Here is a 20,300-nt window from a genome sequence, read left to right as displayed (position 1 = left end):
TGTTAATTTGTAAAAGTTAAAGCTCTCTTTATGGCTAAGTATATCTACTTAGAGAATGTATTCTTCCTATTTCCTAATAAAACTGACAACTAGATTACAAAAGTAGAGTTCCAAATGTGAATTCTATTATTACGTAAAATATATATATATATATACATATATATATATATATCTGATTATGCTGTAATGTCCTCCACCAGGATGTTCCAAAGGATTGTATTCATATACCAAGTAATCAGGAGGAGTAGAAGGAAATTTTCAAAAAATTCTGCACATAATTTGTATATGTTTACTAATGACATACTATGAATTGTAACGGTTTTTTTTTAAAGCAACAATGACACTTGTTTGTAATCACTTCCGGCAATATAATTTCATTTCACTATCTAGCTGATTCATTAAAAAGAAAACTCAGTGACTTCTCCAAATTAAAATTTAGAAAAATATTAATGTGATCAGGTAACAATCAATGATCAGGGAATATACATCACCACAACAGGAAAGTATAAGAATAGTGAGAAAAAAATTTTTTAAATGTTTCTTCAAAGAGAAAGAAAAGCAGGACTTAGCTACCCAGTATTAAAGGCAGAGCTGCTAACTTTTACTCAGTAGAGGTAAAATACTTCTAAGGATATGAACTTTTCATATTGATACCTTTCTTATCTTTCATTTGCCCTTTCAATTCTCCAGTCATGTTTAAAAACAACAACAAAAAAAAACAAAATCACAAATAAGAAAAATACCAGTATTTTTCTAAAGAGCTGATCAGAATCCATGGATGGGAGATGTGATTACTTTAGTGTTTCAAGGATCTCTGATGATACCAGTGTATGCATCCTTCTACTGAAAGAGATATCAATTTCTCATACCTTTAGTCAATTGCTGTGGCTAAAAAATGATTGCATGCATGCAATTGTGTGTGTGTGTGTGTGTAAAACTATTCTATGGGTCAGGCCTCTTTGACTTATATTAAAGAAGGGTTTATATATTATTTCTTAAATAAGATACTATTATTATACCTACATAAGGTAAACAGTGACCTAATTTGGCATGTGGGTAAAGAATCTGACTCTGTCAGTTGGTGATTAAAAGAAAACAGCTTTGAGGCCAATAGCTACTAAATAAATACTTTGTGCCTTTACAAAAGCAAAGGGCTTTTGGTAATGATTACTCATCCCTCTATCATTAAAAACAAATATTCTTTATTAGGAAGGAAGAAAGGACCATGAAATGTCCATCTAGATAATTCAATTCATGAAATTTTAGTTCTCTAGACCCTCAAAACTAAAATCCTTAGTCCTTTCAATATTAAGATTCAGTCGATGTCTATTTTTTTGATGTCTATTTTTGACACATTTATTGAAAGAAAAAGGCAGCAACAAATTCCTCCCTTAAAAAGTCCTAGAGAACCTAAGTAATTCCTCAAGGCCTTTTAAAACTTTAAGAAAAGCTAAACATTAAATGTTTATTATAACTTCTTTACTGAAGTTTTACTCTGATGACTCAATGATTTTGGTATTCACTCAAATGATTTGGTATTCTCAAATGCTAGACAACAGAAAAGTGAGAAGTTGCATTAGGTCCTATCATACTGCAAATGCTTTGAGCATGGGCCAAGTGATGTCTGCTGTCTTAGGCAGTCTATAGTCAGATGTGGAGAAGAGTATCAACAGGTGATGAATATTTTGGTCATAACAATCCAAAGTCCAAATTCCATTCACTTCCTGGCTCTGCTTCTACTTTTAGACTTTGACACTACATGCCCATCAAAGTAACCTCCTACTGCATGCCAAGCTCTGTACTAAGCACTTTGCAAATATTAATAAGAGCAAAAGGTTTAGCATGATGACTGGCACATAGTAGGGGCATATATATATATATATATATATATATATATTTGTGTGTGTGTGTATAAAGTATTATAACATGAACAGATGGAAGAGATGGAAGGCATATCCACATCAATAAAATAAAGATCTTTGAAGTATTATCATCATTCTGGCAGAGTGAGTACTCAATACATCTGTGATCTCACTATCAGTCTGGTATTTTGTTCGTCTGTACTTATAACCTTTCCAAACCTTTTCATCCTGTGTGATTCTTTTGGTCCGTATTTGTTCATAGAGAACCTGTGCCATATGTAGGAGGCCTTCCTTTAGGTATTTTATTTTTCATGGGTACTAGTGCAACACTTGGGCTATCTATCTAATGTTACATTTGTTATAGATGAGCTTTAATATATAAAATGTTATACTATACATAACTAAATAAACTCATATTATTTAGAGTTAAAAGGTATATTAAGGTTTATCTAATCTGGCTCTCATTTTATGGATAAGGTAACTGGGGCCCAGAGAGATATTTGGACGATGATCCCACATCTACTAAATGGAATGGCAGAGCTGAGATCTTAATACAGGTTTTCTGCCTCTAAATATAGAGTATCTTCTACTGAGGAAAGTGAGATTAGAGCAATTAAATGAATTGCCCAGGGTCATATAACTTTGAACCCTTGATATCATCAATATAGTATGCTTATATCCATTTTATTGAATTTCTAATAATGGGTCCAATGTAATCTATTGAAAAACTTTGTATTGGGAATTAATAGGCTTAGTTCTGCTATATGTGACAATGGATAAGCTGCCTAAGCTATAAGACAAAGGAATTAGACTAGATGATCTCTACAATGGCCTTTAGTTGTTTAATTTTGTGACATTGTGGCTTGAAAACATGATTGCACTGCTTTAAATCATCACAGATATGTCTAGTTATATCTTGTAAGGGAGCTGGTCTTTTTTAGATCTAATTTAACACATAGTTTAATAAATGTTAGCCAACAACTAATCACAAAAAAGAATTAAGGTAATGAAGTGTTAAATTACAAAAATTAGATCATCTGGGTGATAGCTTTATGAGGTAGGAATTAGTCCCAAAATGAATAAAAAAGGCAATAGTGGCTACAGGATAAAGATGATAGTTCATTCCTTTGGGTAGCCTTTAAAAGTTGAGTTCAAGTAGTCTAGGAGAATATTGGAAGAGGAGCTTAACCCCATCTAACACTTTTCATTTAATGGCTGCTTCCTTTGTGATTCACGTAAAAGATTTATTCCTACCTCATAACAGAATCACTTGGCCACTTTACAGATAGTTTAATACCTCATGACTGGGCCCCTATTCTATGAAAGACTAATGCTGCCTATGTGAACCTGGTCAGGTCACTTCACTTTATGGAGTCTCCATTTCCCCAATCTATAAAATAAGCAAGTTTGATGAGAAGGAATCTACAACACCTTTCAGATCTCATTCTATATGCTCATGCAACTATGAGCCTCATTAGTGCTGAAAATGTGTAGAGGCAAAAACCTCCCAATTATAATAGAAAATATATTCACTTAAGAATCAAACGGAAATAAATTTCCAGAAGTAAGCTGAGGTGAAAAGCATTTTTATTCTTTCCTATAAAACGTTTCCACAAACCTAAGTAACTTAAACAAGGTAGAGCCTACCACGGGCTAAAATACAAATTGCTTTAGTTAAGTCTACTAATGAATGACTACATAAAGCTGAACTAGCTACCACTCTATGCAATATCATATGCCTTGATTTTTTCTTCTTTCAGATTGTCTCTGTGCGTCTCTATTGTGCTGTTACAGAAAACAGTGTCAGAAAGGATAAGAGAAGACAGCAGGAATCATCAGAAACCTTTGGCATTCTACTAGTGACCCATATGTCACAATTTATTGAGTAACTATTTTATGGAAAAATCAAGGGACTATTTTCGGTAGAAAGAGGGGTGTGTGTGTGTGTGTGTGTGTGTGTGTGTGTGTGTGTGTGTGTGTGTGTAAATGTGTAAACACGGCCTCTAAAATCTCTTAAAGAGAAGAACTATGCTCTTTGTTCAGGATGGATAATTTCATAAAAATTAGAAATGACATGATATCAACTTTTGTCAATTAAAAATATGGTGATTATCTCCATCATATGCTTGAAGTCAATCATATTAGCATGAGAACTGATGGTTTTCTAAAAGACAGAAAAATTAGTCTACCTTATAAAGGAAAAGTGTCTCATAAAGACTAATAGAACACTGAAGTTTTTTAAAAAGTGTGGTTCACTAAAATGAACACATGAAATATCCATTTTGAGGAAATTCATACTATGAAGAACCACAAATCTAATAGAATGAAACAAATACATCAGGAGAGTACCAATTAAAAAAAACTTGGCAGAAAAGCTTTTATTTTTGTCTTTGTATTCCAGATACCTGGCATAGTGCCTGATAAACTGTAATTGTTTAATATATTTTTATTATAATGGATTGAATGCGCACTGAATGTGAACTTCCATAGTTAATTTTTCTTTCCTTTCTATAGTTTAATTTTTCTTTTCCTCATATTTATTTCCCAAAGCATAATTATGTAGTCAATAATTACAAAATTAAATATAATTTAGAACTCCTAACATTCTCAATTGATCTATGTGAATATTATAAATATAAATATCTAAATGTAAATACTTTACATTCGTTTTCTGACTGTAATATTTCTGAATAAGTACAAGATATCTCTGTCTCCATGGACTCTATAATTTAGCTGGAAATATACCAGATATATAAAGAATAGCATCAGACAGAAGATACTTAAATGATATGGCAGAAAGGAGAAAAATATAAGAGAGGGGTTTTAATGTGAGATGGATTTTCAGGAAGGGGGAGAGGCCTGAGGCCGGCTTTGAAGAACAAATAGTATTTAGGATATAGGCAGGAAGTGAAAAAAGTGGTTTAACCAGAAAGAAAAATGGATTCAGCTTGCATAAAGTTTTAAAGCCCTATAGGAAGAGCTTAGACTTGATTCAATCATTTTATGTTCTTAAGCAGGGGAAGTAAATATCATTTTAGGAGAACTGATCTAGTGGTAGTATGTAAAAATTATTGGAATGAGGAGATCAGAAGTAATAAGACTAACCAGGAGACAGTATTTGAGAAGTGAAAGGGAGAGGCCTAAACCAGGGCAGTGGGTTTAGGAATGGAAAGAAAGGAAGAATGAGGAGGAAGAGAATGAAGTCATATATGACTTTCAACTTCAACTCTGGGTTCTTGATAGTATCATTGAAAGAAACAAAGAATCTGAAAGCAGAAGGTTTCATTTGGGGTAGGTATGAACCAAATGGGGTGCAGGGGTAAATGACAGTGAATTTGGTCTTGGACATGTTGAGTTTCTTCATTCAGCATATCTTGAATGTTGATATGTAAGTAGGGCTGACAAGTTTGTTTGTTTTTTTAAGAGCTAAAGAAAAAAGGAGATAAAATTTGCAAGCGAATGAAAGATAATATTACTTTTTAAATTTCAAAGTTCATCTTTGGGTTTAAGCACCTTTGTTCCAAGAGTGGATGGAGTTGCAGTTTCGGTTCATCACTTGTGTCTCTTTGTAGGACTGGTACATCATTCCAAAGAAGGGAAGAAAGGAAAAGATAAGGAGAAAGGTTGCTGAGCAGAAGTAGAAGAGTGAATGATATAAAATTCTTCCTTTAAGTTATCTGTTGTTATGCTCTATCCTACACCAAGAATGATGTCTGTTTCATACCACAGAAACATTCTAGCAATAGCAGTTGCTACTTTAAAACAGAATAAAAAATATATCTAATGCATGTACTTATGTGGAGAGTATATTTTCTTGGTTTTCTTTTTAATTTGAGATTGGGAGATTATGAGGGTAAATACATATATATAGGTAATTAATTAATTAGAGATTTCTTCATAATTCTGAGTCCAGGAATAACACTTATGAATGAATTAAAGCAAGAAATAATAAAAGGGTTTGAACTGAATTGCTGACAAAAATAGGGAAGTCTATATCATTTTTGTGTAGATAGCTCTCCTGTTCTGGCCACCTGGGTTAGCCTTGGAAGGCAGTGGGGAGTTTCAAAAGCTACTATAGGCGCAAAGGACAGAGGAGAGTCACTGCTAGAACAAAAGGATTCTCACTTAATCTGAGGCTGGCTGGCATAAGGGGCAGGAGGGCAAAAGCAAATTATATCATACATGGCCAGATGACCCCAACCAGGAAAACTGACAAAACTATGATTCAAATTTAATAAAAGAAATTATCGTGATTGCTATCATTATCAATAGAATGGAAGCAAAATTATTGACAATATGAAAACAATATTAACAAAATGTCAGATGTTTATAAAGAATCATTTTAATTATCCCAAGACAATATAAATATATTTAAGTTGTAAATTCATAAAAAGGTAAAAACATAAAGGCTATCATAAAAATATTATTCTAAAATATTTTAATATGCAAAGTCACATAAGAATTTGGACAGCTTATAATGAGTTTTCATTTTGTGCCGGACCTGGATTCAGAAAGACTCAGGTTAAAATCTTCACTTAGGCACTAAGCTGGTTCACACTAGCTGTGCCAATTGTGCAATTTTTAACCTTTCAGCCTCAGTTTCCTCCTTGCAAAATGGGTATGATAACAGCATTACCTCATAGGGTTGCTGTGAAGATCAAATGAGATAATATATTTTAAAACCCTTCGTACAAGGATATGTAAACAAATAATTATATATGGCTAACAGCCATTTTCCAATAAATCAGTGGTCAAAGAATATGAGCAAACATTTCTTAAAAGAAGAATTGCAAAGTATTGACAATCACATGAAAGAATGCTCCAATCAATCCTGAAGTTTTACATCCCACCCTGCAAACTGGCAAAGATGACAAAAAGTGGCAACAGTTAATATTGGAGGAATTGTGGAATGAAAGGCACACTAATACATTGTTGGTGAAATTGTGAAATGGAACAAATATTTTGGAAAGCAATTGAGAATTAAATAAATTAAGTGACTAAAATGTCCATATCCTTTGAATTAGACTCTATTACTGGGTTTATACTCCAAAATAGCCTCCAATAAGAAAAAAATTACAAAATAATTATAGCATCCCTTTTTGTGATAGCAAAGAACTAGAAACAGTGTAGATACTCTTCAATTGAAGAATAGCCAAAGAAATTATTACACAGGAATGTAATGGAATACCACTATTCACTAAAAATGTGTTATAAATACAAAGAAATTTTAAAAGATCTAAAGGAACCGATGCAGAATCAAATAAGCAAAACTATAAAAACAAGATATAGTGACTACACTAAGGTAAAGGGAAAGAAGAATGACACACCAAAAAAAAAAAAGCGAATATAACAAAATTATAAAGATCAAGAATGAATTGAATAAAGGAAAATGAGAAAACACCCTCAACTCAACCTTTCATGGAGATGGGAGGTCCACAGGTGTTATACAATGATATGTTATAAGACTTTTTCACTGTATTAATCAATTATGCTGACTTTATTTTCCTCTTTAAAAAATACTATCTGTTATATGGGATGGCTTTCTGGAAGGGGTGAGGGAGGGATTTTTGTAATAACTATGATGATTTACAAAAACAAAGACGTCAATAAAAACTCATTTTAAAAGACGAGCAAACCCCTTGCAAAACTTTTTTAAAGTCTATGTGAATTCTACCTTATTATAATAATATTATTATTACCTGCTGCAAATACATAAATATTTTTTACAGATATGTAAAAGATATTTTGCCTGTTGCCTTAGCCTAGAAGCTGCAAGAAAATACTTTGGGAAATCACTTAAGTCCATTGGCCTCAGCCTCCTTATTTGTAAAATGAGATTTAGGCTATTGATAAATGTCCTTCCAACTGTAACATTATTTGATTTTGATAGCAAAATTCTTTCCTAAATAACTTTTATTTCACAATTACTTGTCTACATTAAGGAAGGGGAGAAATAAAAGAGGGAAGATTAGTAGGGAGAAGAGGCAATGAAGTGAGCATTGGGTCGATGATTTCAGAAGTGATATAGTACATTCCTATTATGGAAATATTTTTCAAATCAGCTGTAGAGAAACATCTGGTTTGAAGCACTTGCCATTTCATAGATCACTATATACATTCATATTCAAATGTAAAAGAGATAGTTTCTAAGATCATGAATATACTACTCACACCCATTAATTCAATTATCAAATGTTGAAAGTGTGTATGTGTGTGTATATATATATATATATATCTTAAACATGAAAAAAATCATCATTTGACTACTTGTTCAGAAACTGCAACATTCTATGTGAAGTCAGTAAAAATGAATATTGATTTCACTAATTTTTTTCCCACTATACCTCCAAAGGAAAGGAAGTATAAGGATAATAGGTAATAAATTTATATACATATATATTTAAAAAATTAATAAGAATGATAGTTAAATTTAAATTATAGCTATAAAAACTTACATATGTGAGGTAAAAACATTATTAGTTTACTGAAGTCATCAAAAACAATTTTTAATTTGAGTAAATTTCATTGGGAAAGAAGAAATTATGAAAGCTAAATAACAAAGTCTTTTCCATTCATAACTTGTGGTTCTTCACATATGGTTTGCAAAGTATCATGGAATAAGGAGGTGAGAAATAAAAAAAATTTTTTAACTTACAAATTAAAAATAGAAGTCCCTGCTACATCAAAGCCAAATTTCTGAGGTTTTGTTTAAAATAAATTCCAAATGCTCTCCTCTCTCCAAAAAGCCTTTTGAGGGAATTGTAAAACTAAGTTTTTACAACATGGCCTCTTTGATCCACAGTTGTCACATTCAGATGTGATAAACTAGAAGGCTTTTCTGTAGATGGTCTTAATGAAGTCAATAATGTAAAAACATCTAGTCACCAGGAATATAACAGTAATCTAGCTTTTCAAACTAAATCGGATTATATATAATGTTTACTTCAAAGTTAATGGCAGAAGTTATCCTAATTTAACCACTATGAATTTAAATCACCTAAGTAAATTTTTTTAACTACTCAAAGTAATTTAAATGATACCTATCTGTAAACCATTTTTATGCATTCTTTTCATTCTATTCATTGGATTATCTCATTGTTATCACTTCATGATAGTAATCACTTGAAGAAAAATTCAGGAAAAGGGCACTTCTATGAAGGGGGGGGGTATGGTTAGGTAAGAGAATCATAAGTTATGACTTAGACATAAACAATCTAAACTCCAAGAAGTAGTGCAGTGTAACTGGTCTAATTATATGTAAGTCTTGGGTTCAAATCTTATCTCTGAAAGATAATGTTTGATTTAAAGCAGTTTATTTGACTTTTTATTGCCCCAGGTAATTTTCTAAGGCTATAAATTGTAGGATAGTTGCTGATTTGCAATAGTGAAGAGTGTCCATACTGGGAATTCCCAATGAAATCACAGGTCTAACCCAAAACAAAGAAATAGGCTAAATATTATAAATTACATATAACAATCAATTTCATTTTTAAAAAAGATTTTGAACAAAGCTGAGTTTTTCTGTTATATAATTTTCAATTTTAAAAGTTATCTACGTTGTTTATTTCAGAGTTTGGGGGAACACACACAAAACTATAAAATGGAAGAAATATATCCCATTCAAATATATATCTCAGAAAAATAAATCTTATGCTGATTCAAAGACATAGTTTAGTATCATTCCCAACAGAGGTCATCGTCCCTTAATTTCCACCATCTCTTGACTTCCACCAAACATGTTATCCTTTAGTGAAAAACACTTGTGGAAAAAAATTACAAAGCCCAAACTAACCTGAGAGCTCTGTACACAGGGATGGCTCACTATTAGGATGCTTCCTAACCAGCATGGAATCCGTGTCAGAAAGCCCAATTGCTACACTAAAAAAGTACAGTTTAAATGAAGTTAATGATCTGAATTTTCTACCCTTTCTATTAAGGCAGACAAATGAAACAAAAATGTCACTAGTGCACAATACATGCTGGATTGTTGAAATCATTTTAGTACATACTATAATATTTCTAAAAATAGATGGGCAAAACACTCAAGGAATAATCTATTTCTAAATGCACAGCATCAGAAGAAAATACGGGCATTAGCTATTTTGAAGACTAGTATCTCTGTCACAAATGGCTTCTAAAACAGTTAAACAATGGGTTTTATCATCAAAATGGATAAGCCACATTTACTAAATATTTATGGGGTTTATGACACTATATTAAGTACTCAGATAACACTTCCTATATGTCCCAGTTAAAAACTATGTTTTTCTATACTGGCCCAGAGAACACTTTACTAAAACTCTCCATTAGCTGATATCTCTTGTACTGCCTAGCTTATATTATTTCTTTAACAAAAGCATTCTGTAAGATTTGAATTACTACACGATTTTGAGTTATCTATTTTATTTGGAATTATTAACTATTCATTAAATTTGAATTTGTGATAGTTTAATTCATCCAATAATTACCAAATACTGACCATATTATTCAAGGTACTCTTGTTACCATTTCTAAATAACTAACTCATTAACTTTTCAGCTAGGATCTTTCACTACAAGTAAAAATCAATTGTATTTCTCTACTTTTATATTGTCTTAAAGCCCCATGGCCAATAATTTACAGTAGAACAAATAAGAAACAAATCTCTTTCCAGAAAGTTCTCACTGGATAAAGAATAAGCCATGTAAATTGTGTTTTTTTTTCATATAACTTTTTTCATATAACTTCTTTCTATGCATTAAAAACTGCCAATTTTCCTAAAAAGCATAGACTTTTGCAAAAGTTCTAGGAAAGCTTTAAGCTTTTCCATCACTGGAATTTTATACTAAAGTTTATTTCCATAAATTACTTACTTCCAAGCTGCCTCTTTTTATTGGATTCAGTACTAATAATTTTTTCAGAAGATTTTCACAGTCTGTAGACATATAGAAAGGAATACGATACTTTCCTCGTAAGACTCGCTCCCGTAGTTCCTTTACAAAAAATAAACAAATAAATGTTTATATGTATGTATACAGCTTACTACAAAAGCTAGAAAGCTTTAAAGTAAAAACTTATCCTGAATTTAAAATGTTACCTTTAGGTTCTGACCATCAAATGGTAATGATCCGCTGACTAACGTATACAAAATGACACCAAGACTCCATACATCTACTTCAGGGCCATCATATTTTTTTCCTTGGAAAAGTTCAGGAGCTGCATAGGGAGGACTGCCACAAAATGTATCTAATTTGTTTCCAATTGTAAATTCATTACTAAAACCAAAGTCAGCAATTTTAATGTTCATGTCAGCATCAAGAAGAAGATTCTCTGCCTAAGGAGGAAAATGTTAAAAAAAAGAAAATGATTTGCAAAGGAAAGTTTTCATATAAAAACGCAATTTACCTAATTAAAACCATGCTTCAGATAATTAAAAATTTTCCTTTTATTGTTCTTATTTACTAAATATCATCTCAATATCTTAGTAAGTCAACTTTATATATTTATCAAATTCAAATAAATACCAGTTCAAGGTCTTAGAAATACAGCCTTATCTTTCAGTATGTACATGTTCAGTTTAATTTTAACAAACTTGGTTTTTAAAATATAAAAATGGGTTATAGATAATATATCCTTAAAAATGCAGCTTTCACTTAAACTTTTTCAGAATCATTTTATGTTTATGATATAATAATAATGATAGGAAAACCTGAAATTTATATGCTTTTTGACTTGTAAAATATGTATGTATTACTTCACTTGAACTTTACAACTCTGATAGGATAAGTACTATAAGTTATATTCACATTTTAGATAAAGAAACTAAGGCTGAAAGAGTTTAAGATAACTGCCCATGATCACACATTGAGCATCAGAACTAGGACTTTTACCGAATCCATTCAAAGATCCTATTAAATAGACAGATAGATAGACAATTCCCTCATTCAATAGATGAGGAAACTAAGGTATTAATAATAGCTAACATTTATATACTGTTTATTATGTGCCCAAGGCACTGTTCCAAATTACAATGGTCTCATCTGATCCTCATAATAACTCTGGGAGGGAGGTTTTATTATCCCCATTTAACAGACGAGGAACTGAGGTAAACAGGAATTGTGACTTGCTCAGGGTCACACAGCTAGTAAGTGTCTGAGGGTGGATTTGAACTCAAGTCTTCTTGACTCCAGGCCTTGCATTCTATTCACTGTACCACCACCAAGTTAGCTCCTCAAAACAACCAAACAAACTGAAGGAATTAAGTGTATATCTAGTAAAAAAGTAGAAAAATCTAAATACCTGGGTAGTATACATTCACCAAAAATATACAGTATTCAACAAAAATGTAATAATAATAAACTCTAGTAATAAACTTTTCCTTCCCATATTAAAAAAATGATTCTACCATAATAAACATAACAGAGAAGTTATTGCCATAAATAATTGACACATCAAGAATTAACTAGTCAAGAACCAACTAGTTAAATTATAAATACTATCTTGTTTCAAAAGCTTTGCTAAAAAAATTTTGATTCAGATTCCAAAAAATATTAAAAGGATTTTAAAGGGATAAGATACATTTGTGATGCTATAAGTGATAGTAAACTAAAACTTTTAAAAAATATTTTTAGAAAAATGTGCATTTCTGAGAAAGCAAGCTCAAATATCCAGATGGATTAAAAAAAAAAAACCCTTACCTTCTGTCTTAGTGTCAATCCTAAAACAGAAGAATACAAAGGGTTGGGCAAATGGAGTCAAGTTAACTTGCCTAGGATGACAAAGGTAGAACATATCTGAAGTTAAATTTGAACCCAAGTTCTCCCAATCAAATGGATTTATGATCTCATTGATTTGGACAAGCCTTCTAGCAATTCCTAGCAGAGTATGTCCAATCCCAACCTATGTGTCTCTTGTTCAGGTTTTCTTTTAAGTCCACACAAATGGTCCATGTAATGTATTAGAGTCCTTCACTTTCTCCTATCATTGTGAGAGTACCAGTGTGGCATACAGGTTGCTCAATAGTTAAACCTCATTCTTGTATGACCAATCTACTTTCAAAAAAAGTTTCCTTGATGGAATCCTTTATCCCAGCAATTATTTACAGTTTATTTGTTATGGATTTCAGTTTCCTCCACTATGTGACCTAACAATTTGCAGAGGAATATTCAAGAGTATAAAGAATGCCTATTATCTAGCCTATGACATATAGTTACATATGGAAAACAGAAAACTTCTCTATCAGTATGTTTATCTTTTATCTTGGAGAGTGAAATTGGGCAGCCCTGAATTTAAAATAGAAGAGGCTGGATTTTTCTTATGATATTCCAAATCTCCATTAATAATAATAAAACATTTATCAGAAATGAAGATCTACCCTTTTAATAACAATATTCCACCATTTGTTGCTGTTTGGTTACAAGCCATGAACCATTATAGTGTTCCAAGAGTTGCAAAAGCCAATGAAGAAACACATGATAGTTATGAGCATGGTGTACTAAATTAAGGAACTACAACTAAGAAGTAAAGGGAAAAAACATCTAAAACATTTTTTCTCAACATAATTACAACCTAAAATCTCCTTTCAGAATAATCATTTAAATGTAATTAGTATTCAGAATTAAACAGCTACCCCAAATTAACATAATCAATCAATCAATTAATCAATCATGAGGACAGATGCCACTGAAAATATAGACAATAAAAGATAACTCATGTGGTATGGAATAATAGAGGGACTAGAATGAGCAGATAAAAGTTCTAGTTCCAGACTTCATTACTAGAGTGTGATCTTGGACAAATTTTCTTACTCTTGATCATTTCACTTTTTAACTCCTAAGAGGAAAGAGTTAGATAAGCTAATAATAAATAGTTCACTCTAAATATATTTTACAATTTATAGTGTTTTCTCATGAAAATGCTTATTTTGATTTTTTTCAATTTGGAATTTTAAAAAGATGATTCCTCCTTAACAACCCTATGAAGTATTACAAGTATTATCTTCTCAATTTTACAGATGACAAAATGAAATTCAAGTAAGTTATGGTCCCTTACACTTTTAAGTACAGTATTTGATTCTAGTGCTAGAATGATGGTTCCTCAACTCTTAATTATGTACACTTGAGGATTAGAGAGGAAATTTTATCTTACATAATTGTTTTTAATTGACTATCAGTAGAATCAGTAGTTGTGTTGCCTTGGGCAAGGAATAGAGGCAATTTTGGCCCTATAGGAGAAACATCTTTTTAATAGTTAAATTCACCAAAGTTCATAATGAACTGCCTTCACACAGTAGTGGGTTTTCAAATATAAATTATACCTATGGTCAATGGGAGGGGGGGAGGCAAACCACACTCCAAGTGAGCCATGGCATGTCCCCATATTCAGTGCAATAGCCAACTGCATAGTCTCTCAGATAACCACACACTCTCTTGGCCCATTACTGCTCAACTTTTCCTTCCTGCTCTATTCCACAATTGAACTTCTATGGCTGTGCAAGCTCCCAACATCCCCTTAAACTTACCATGATCCAAGCAACATCACCAATACAAGCAGTTGCATAGGCAGAATTCTCCCCTATCCCCAGTAAGCCACAAACTGCTCCTTCTATCACCCTGTGATTGCAGTAGACTGCCCTTGTGGTAGTTGTGTTCCTAGATTCCAAGTAGGAGTAGGGGTCCTACCTGACCTCCCCCTTTTCATTTTCAATGGATTTGAGTACATTTCACAGGATAAATAGGAATGAATGAGTTATGATCTGTGTATCACAAATTTCATTATATTATCTTTTACCACAACCCTGTCTCATCCAAACTTCCTAATTTCCACCAAGGATGCCACTATCCTTAAAGTCACCTAGGTTTGCAACCTCAGTGTCATCACTGATTCCTTACTCTTTCTTATTCCACACATCCAATTACAAGCCAGGTCGTGATGATTCTGCTTCCATTATATCTCTTGCACCCCATCTCTTTTATATATAACTGAAACCTTTATTCTGGAGTACTGCAATAGCCTTCCTCCTTGCTTCAAGTCTCACTCATCTTCAACCTACCCTCCACACAACTAGCAAAGTGATAGTCCATAAACACAGGGCTGACTATATCATTCCACTACTCAGTAAACTCCAGTGGTGCCCTATTAACTCTAGGATCAAATACTATTTCATTTTTATTGTACTTTTTAATTTCTATTTTGTCTCTCATGATGTATATAATTATTAAGACATACATGCAAATAATTTATAAATAAGTAAATAAATCTATCAGAGACAGTCAAAATCTACACTGACAAAGTACACAATCAAAAAGTTAATTCTATATAAGAAAAAGATCTAGATGTTTTAGTTTGACTGCAAGGTCAAGAGGAACCAACAGTATGATAAGGTAGTAAAAAAAGGCAATTTTTTTTGTTTTTCATTCTTATTTTTGAAAAGCACCAAAGTCATCACACTGTGATGTCTTGACTTGCATATGAGTTGGATATAAGTGAGGCAGAGTTGCAAAAAAGAGCCTCAATCTCTCTTCCAGAGTCATCAAAGTCTGGTGGCAAGTCAAAAGTCAGAATACCTGGCCCATGATGAATGGATAACCTTGGTGTTTGATGTCTGATAACTCCTCAAGTAAATAGGACCAGTTTGCCAATTACATAAGATATAGCAATTAGTTACACTTTACTGCGACTTAACAAATGAGAGTAAAACAGGAAAGAGTAAAGAAAGACTCTAGGAAAAGTAGAAAATAAAGCTGTATTCAGAATTCAAATCAAACTCAAATACTCCATAATGTTTTAAAACTATTTTCCAAAGCAAAAGTTCCTTGCTTTAAAAAATTCAAGCCCCAGTGAGCTAAAGAGATTGAAACTAATTTTTTGGCTAATCTTTCTTTAAATTTTTAAAATTAAATTAAAATTCTATTACTTTGGACTGCAATAAGAAAGCTATGGCCTCCAGAAATAAAGAGATAATTCTATGCTGGTTAGTACATATCTAGAATATTGTGTTCTGAATTCTAAATTCTGAATCTAAGTTCTGAATACTAAAGTTTATAAAGGACACCAATGAGCCAGAGATTTTTGTTGTTTAATCAACTCAGTTGTGTTGAACTCTTTGTGACCCCATCTGGGGGTTTTCTTGGCAAACATACTGGAGTGGTCTGCCATTTCCTTCTCTAACTCATTTTACAGATGAGGAAATTGAGGCAAAAAGGGTTAAATGACTCCCTTGGGATTATACAATAAGTGTCAGAGGCCAGATTGGAATCCTGGAAGATGAACTTTTCAGACTCCAGGCATGGCACTCTATCCTCTACACCATGTAACATTCCAAGCTGGAGACTAGGGTAATCCAGAATGGTGAAAAACCTTAGTTATGTGTTGTATGAAGTCTGGTCTCAGCAGAAACAAGATAACTGTGTGTGATGGATTATCATATGAATGGGAAAATTAAACTTGTTCTATTTGGTCCCAGAAGAGAGAACTAAGAGCAATAGATAGCAATTTTAATGAGCATTTGAACTTCATGTATGAAAAACCTTTCCAACAATTAGAGCTGCCCACATTTTAGAATAGGCCATCCCAGAAAATAGCACCAATGAAAGTCATCAAGGAAGATCCCTTCGTCTGCCACACTGGGATTCCTTTTGCATATTGATTGGACTAAATGGCCCCTGAGGTCCCTTCCAATTCTGAAACAGTCATTTATCCCAATTAAATAAGTAAGGGAATGAGAGTAAGTGATATCTCTAACTAAAGTCAAGCTTGAAATCTTATGATCTCTAAGGTCACTTGAAGTATGTAGTATTTATCACTAAAAACAAATACATGTTGCTTAAAATAGTACATTACAGTTTTAATAGAAGGCTCAGAACATAGATTTAGAGTCAGAAGGGCTAGGTTTGAGTTTGGAATATGGCAATTTTTCTGAGCCTCAGTTTCCTTGTCAAATAAATTTACTATTTTATTATATGACATAAATTATATATAAATTTCTAATAAAATAAAATTACTTTCACTACTTGGAGAATTAGTGTGAGAGTAAAGTGCTTTATAAACTATAAAGCTCTAGAGAAGGAATTCTTAATCTTTTTTTTGTGTCACGGACCTCTTTGACATTCTAGTGAAGTCTATAGTCCTATTCTCAGAATAATGCTTTTAGATGCATAAATAAAATACATGGGATTATCAAAATATTTTTAAAAGAAGTTCAAGAAAAACATGTTAGGAATCCCTGCTACAGATAAATATGTATTAAGATACTTTAAAATACTTTTCTTTTTACAAGTAATTAAAAAAAATTTTAACATGTTTTCTTAAATGTTGAGTTCCAAATTCTCTTTCCCCCTCCCTCCTTGTCCCCTGAGAAGGCACGCAATTTGATATAGATAATGCATGTTAAAATATTTCTTTAAGATTAGGTGCAATTTTGAGAAACTTAAGCAATAAGGGGCAAAGGGGTGGTGGTTATGTCAGAGAACTGGCATTGAACCCACGATACTGTGGGTTACCCCTTGGGGTTGTGTCATGGCTCACTACGAATATAGAGCCCTCAGTTTTGAAACCACTGATATAGATGATATTTGAAAACTCTGCTTCTAGGAAAACCCACTACTGTATGAAGTAGTTCATTCTAATATTTGAATTAAAATGTCAGCATAATTATTTACCTAAAACTTTACAACATGTTTTATATGAAACTTTCCTATTTAATGAGTTTCTGGTTCCTTAGCCATAATGAATCATATTAATTTTTTCTAATATAAGTTATAGTTTGTAAAATCAGAATACCAACTGCTTACCTTGAGATCACGATGTACAATACACTTTTGATGACAATACTGTACTGCGGACACAATCTGGAAAACATTTCAATGAAAAATTCAAGACTATGATATAAAAACATTTTCCCTTGGTTCTTCTCTTTCCTATGTTTTAGATACATGCCAGCTATCAACTACTCAAATTCTGACATTATATTTAGTTCTCCTACTATGGCTTTGCTTTAACAATATAGTAATCTTTAAAGTTTTAATGAGTAAAAATTTCTTCTTTAAAGATGTCAAGTGAAAAGTCAAAATTCTCTCTCTCTAAAGTATTTTTTAAAAATACCTCTTAATTTCCTTATGAAATTTAAGAATTTTATGTAGGCTATGTTATTCCTTTTTACATTTTCAAAATTATGCTCTCTATGTTCTTGTTCAGATGATGTAACTTCATGGATTCCAGTAACATAATAATTGTTAGTACATTTCCAAAAATTTTACAATAATGTGCTCTAATAAAAAATGCAAAACTTTATTCCAAGATTATACAAATATATTTGAGAGACTTTATTAAAGACAAATGAGTCTTATTAAAATGATTTATCAGTGAGGTGTTTAGAACACCTAAAACTTATTTGTTAATACACATTGGAAAAAATTTTAAAGGACAAACACTAAGGCCTGTTTTCAAATTGTCAACATAATAGCTAGCTTAACTGTATAGAAGAAAAAGTAAAATTTCACCTTAGCTCTACCTGGAATTTACTACATCAAAGTATTTAACTAAAATAATTGCTCCATATTTGTAAAAAACTCAGTAATAATGCCAATGTGTAACAAAGTTTTTTTTTAATTTTACTATAAACAACAGTTACAAGGCATTTTTCATCTCTAAAGAGCAAATGCTAAGTAGAAACTCATAATTACAAACAAAAATGTAGTATAACACATTCTATCACTTTAATACAAACACCGAAAGGATACCAAGCAATAATTAAGCAGTGTAGAGATAATGGAAAGAGAACAGGACTTGCAGAAGATCTGGGTTCAAATTATTAACTCAGATATTTTCTAACTTAAATAACTTATTTAACATAATCATCCAAGGTACTGAAAGATTCAAATTATTTAGTCATTCATGACCTCAGATTTTTCACCTATCAAATGAAGGTCTTTGGTGGTTCCTTCCAAAGCTAACATCATGGACTGCTTTGTATATTTAATGGAACTAACTTAAGTAGGTAGAAGTTCATATTAATAACCACCACCTCAACAAATTTATCATCATAGGTTTGTCTTTTTTTTTGGTTGCTTAAATATATAATATAACTTAAACAAGGCACAAATGTAACTAGAAATGGGGATTTACATTATGGTAAAGGAAAATTTTTTGCTAATTTCATACAATTATACTTATTGCAGTATGGGGTACTAGAGTAACCAAAAATTGCATTTGATTTTTTAAAAGTATTTTTAAAGAGCTATTTGTTAACAGAGCATTTCTGAGGTGTAGATATTGGAGGCATGAGCATAAAACTAATTACTAGTTCATGCAAGCATGTCAGGTTTATATAGCAAATTTAAGGAAGAGGCTCTCTAGATACTCACTGAAATGAAAGATAGATAGGATGCAGGCAAGTTGAAATATATGTACTTATCAGCCTGTGTCATTCTTACCAATGACTAGAAGCTGATTTTAAATATTGGTTTCCTTCAGCTATGTGCTGAAAGTAGTCACCTAATTTTTATTATACATATGTATACCATTTACTAAAGTAATTTCATTTTACTGAAACACCACAAATCAACCAATCAGCAAGCATTTATTAATCCCTTACTCTACACAAGGGATACTGTGCTAACTATTCAGTATGCAAAGAAAAAGTAAAAATAGACCCTGCCCTCAAGAAATTTACATTCATTCTACTGAGGAAGACAACATGTATATAAATAGGTGCATACAAGATATATACAGAGTTCACAGACAGGAAGGTACCACCAGCTGGCAGGAACTAAGAAAGGAATCCCGTACAAGGTAGCATTTCATCTAACAAAAGCCACCTATTTTGCTAACACTGTTTTGCTAATTTGAACAAGATCTTTAATAAATTACATAATCATAATTACAATTAATTCTGACAATCTGATATCAACAACATGGACTTGGACTGAGTAAATGCTTCTATAAATGACTATGGGTCATGGTCTTCACACATGGTTTTCAGTTATCTCTTACAGTAAGATGACTTTCACTGTTATGGAGTCACGTTTGTGAGCAGGGTCATTAAGGGTTTTACTACGCCACCTGCTGGATATATATATATATAGGGAATACTTGATAAGTCTCACTACCTATTTATGATAGATATCAATGATATATCTAATAAGCTGTGTCAAGGGAATCCTGATGTATAAGATTTCTAAAGAACCTTGTTCTTCCTGGCTCTGAGTAATTGTAACAATTTCTATTTACATACTCATTTAGTTACACTAAATAAAATTCTAATTGGGCTGTCATATTGCAGATGGATGGATTTTCATTAGTATAGCTAGAGTGAGTAATCAAAGGAGTGAGATCACTTATGGATCACATTATCCAATTGTAGATATGTTTATTAAAATCCAAGATGGAAGAAAAAAGGAATGTAATTTTCTTCATTCCTTATTCCCTTCATCAATTATATCTGTTATCCTCTAGCATTAT

At 32.0% G+C, this 20,300-nt stretch overlaps 1 protein-coding gene across 9 annotated transcripts in view; it reads right to left on the bottom strand.

Moving 5' to 3' along the window:
• Positions 1–20,300, bottom strand: part of MARK1 (microtubule affinity regulating kinase 1) — a 162,977-nt gene that overhangs the window by 34,430 nt on the left and 108,247 nt on the right. For all 9 annotated transcript variants that reach the window (XR_008916221.1, XM_007481424.2, XM_056815962.1 and 6 more), the window contains exons 7-9: positions 17,633–17,689; positions 10,939–11,175; positions 10,715–10,834 (exon numbers count right to left, since the gene is read on the bottom strand). Coding sequence is in view for 8 of the 9 variants with exons in the window: in XM_007481424.2 (XP_007481486.1) it covers positions 10,715–10,834; positions 10,939–11,175; positions 17,633–17,689 (414 nt within the window). In the remaining variant the exon portion in view is untranslated. The remainder of the gene's footprint in view (positions 1–10,714; positions 10,835–10,938; positions 11,176–17,632; positions 17,690–20,300) is intronic.

Source organism: Monodelphis domestica, chromosome 2 (assembly GCF_027887165.1).
Source record: "Monodelphis domestica isolate mMonDom1 chromosome 2, mMonDom1.pri, whole genome shotgun sequence".
NCBI classification, from domain to species: domain Eukaryota; kingdom Metazoa; phylum Chordata; class Mammalia; order Didelphimorphia; family Didelphidae; genus Monodelphis; species Monodelphis domestica.
Note: the sequence above shows the minus strand (reverse complement) of the source record. Positions and strands in the feature narration are given on the sequence as shown.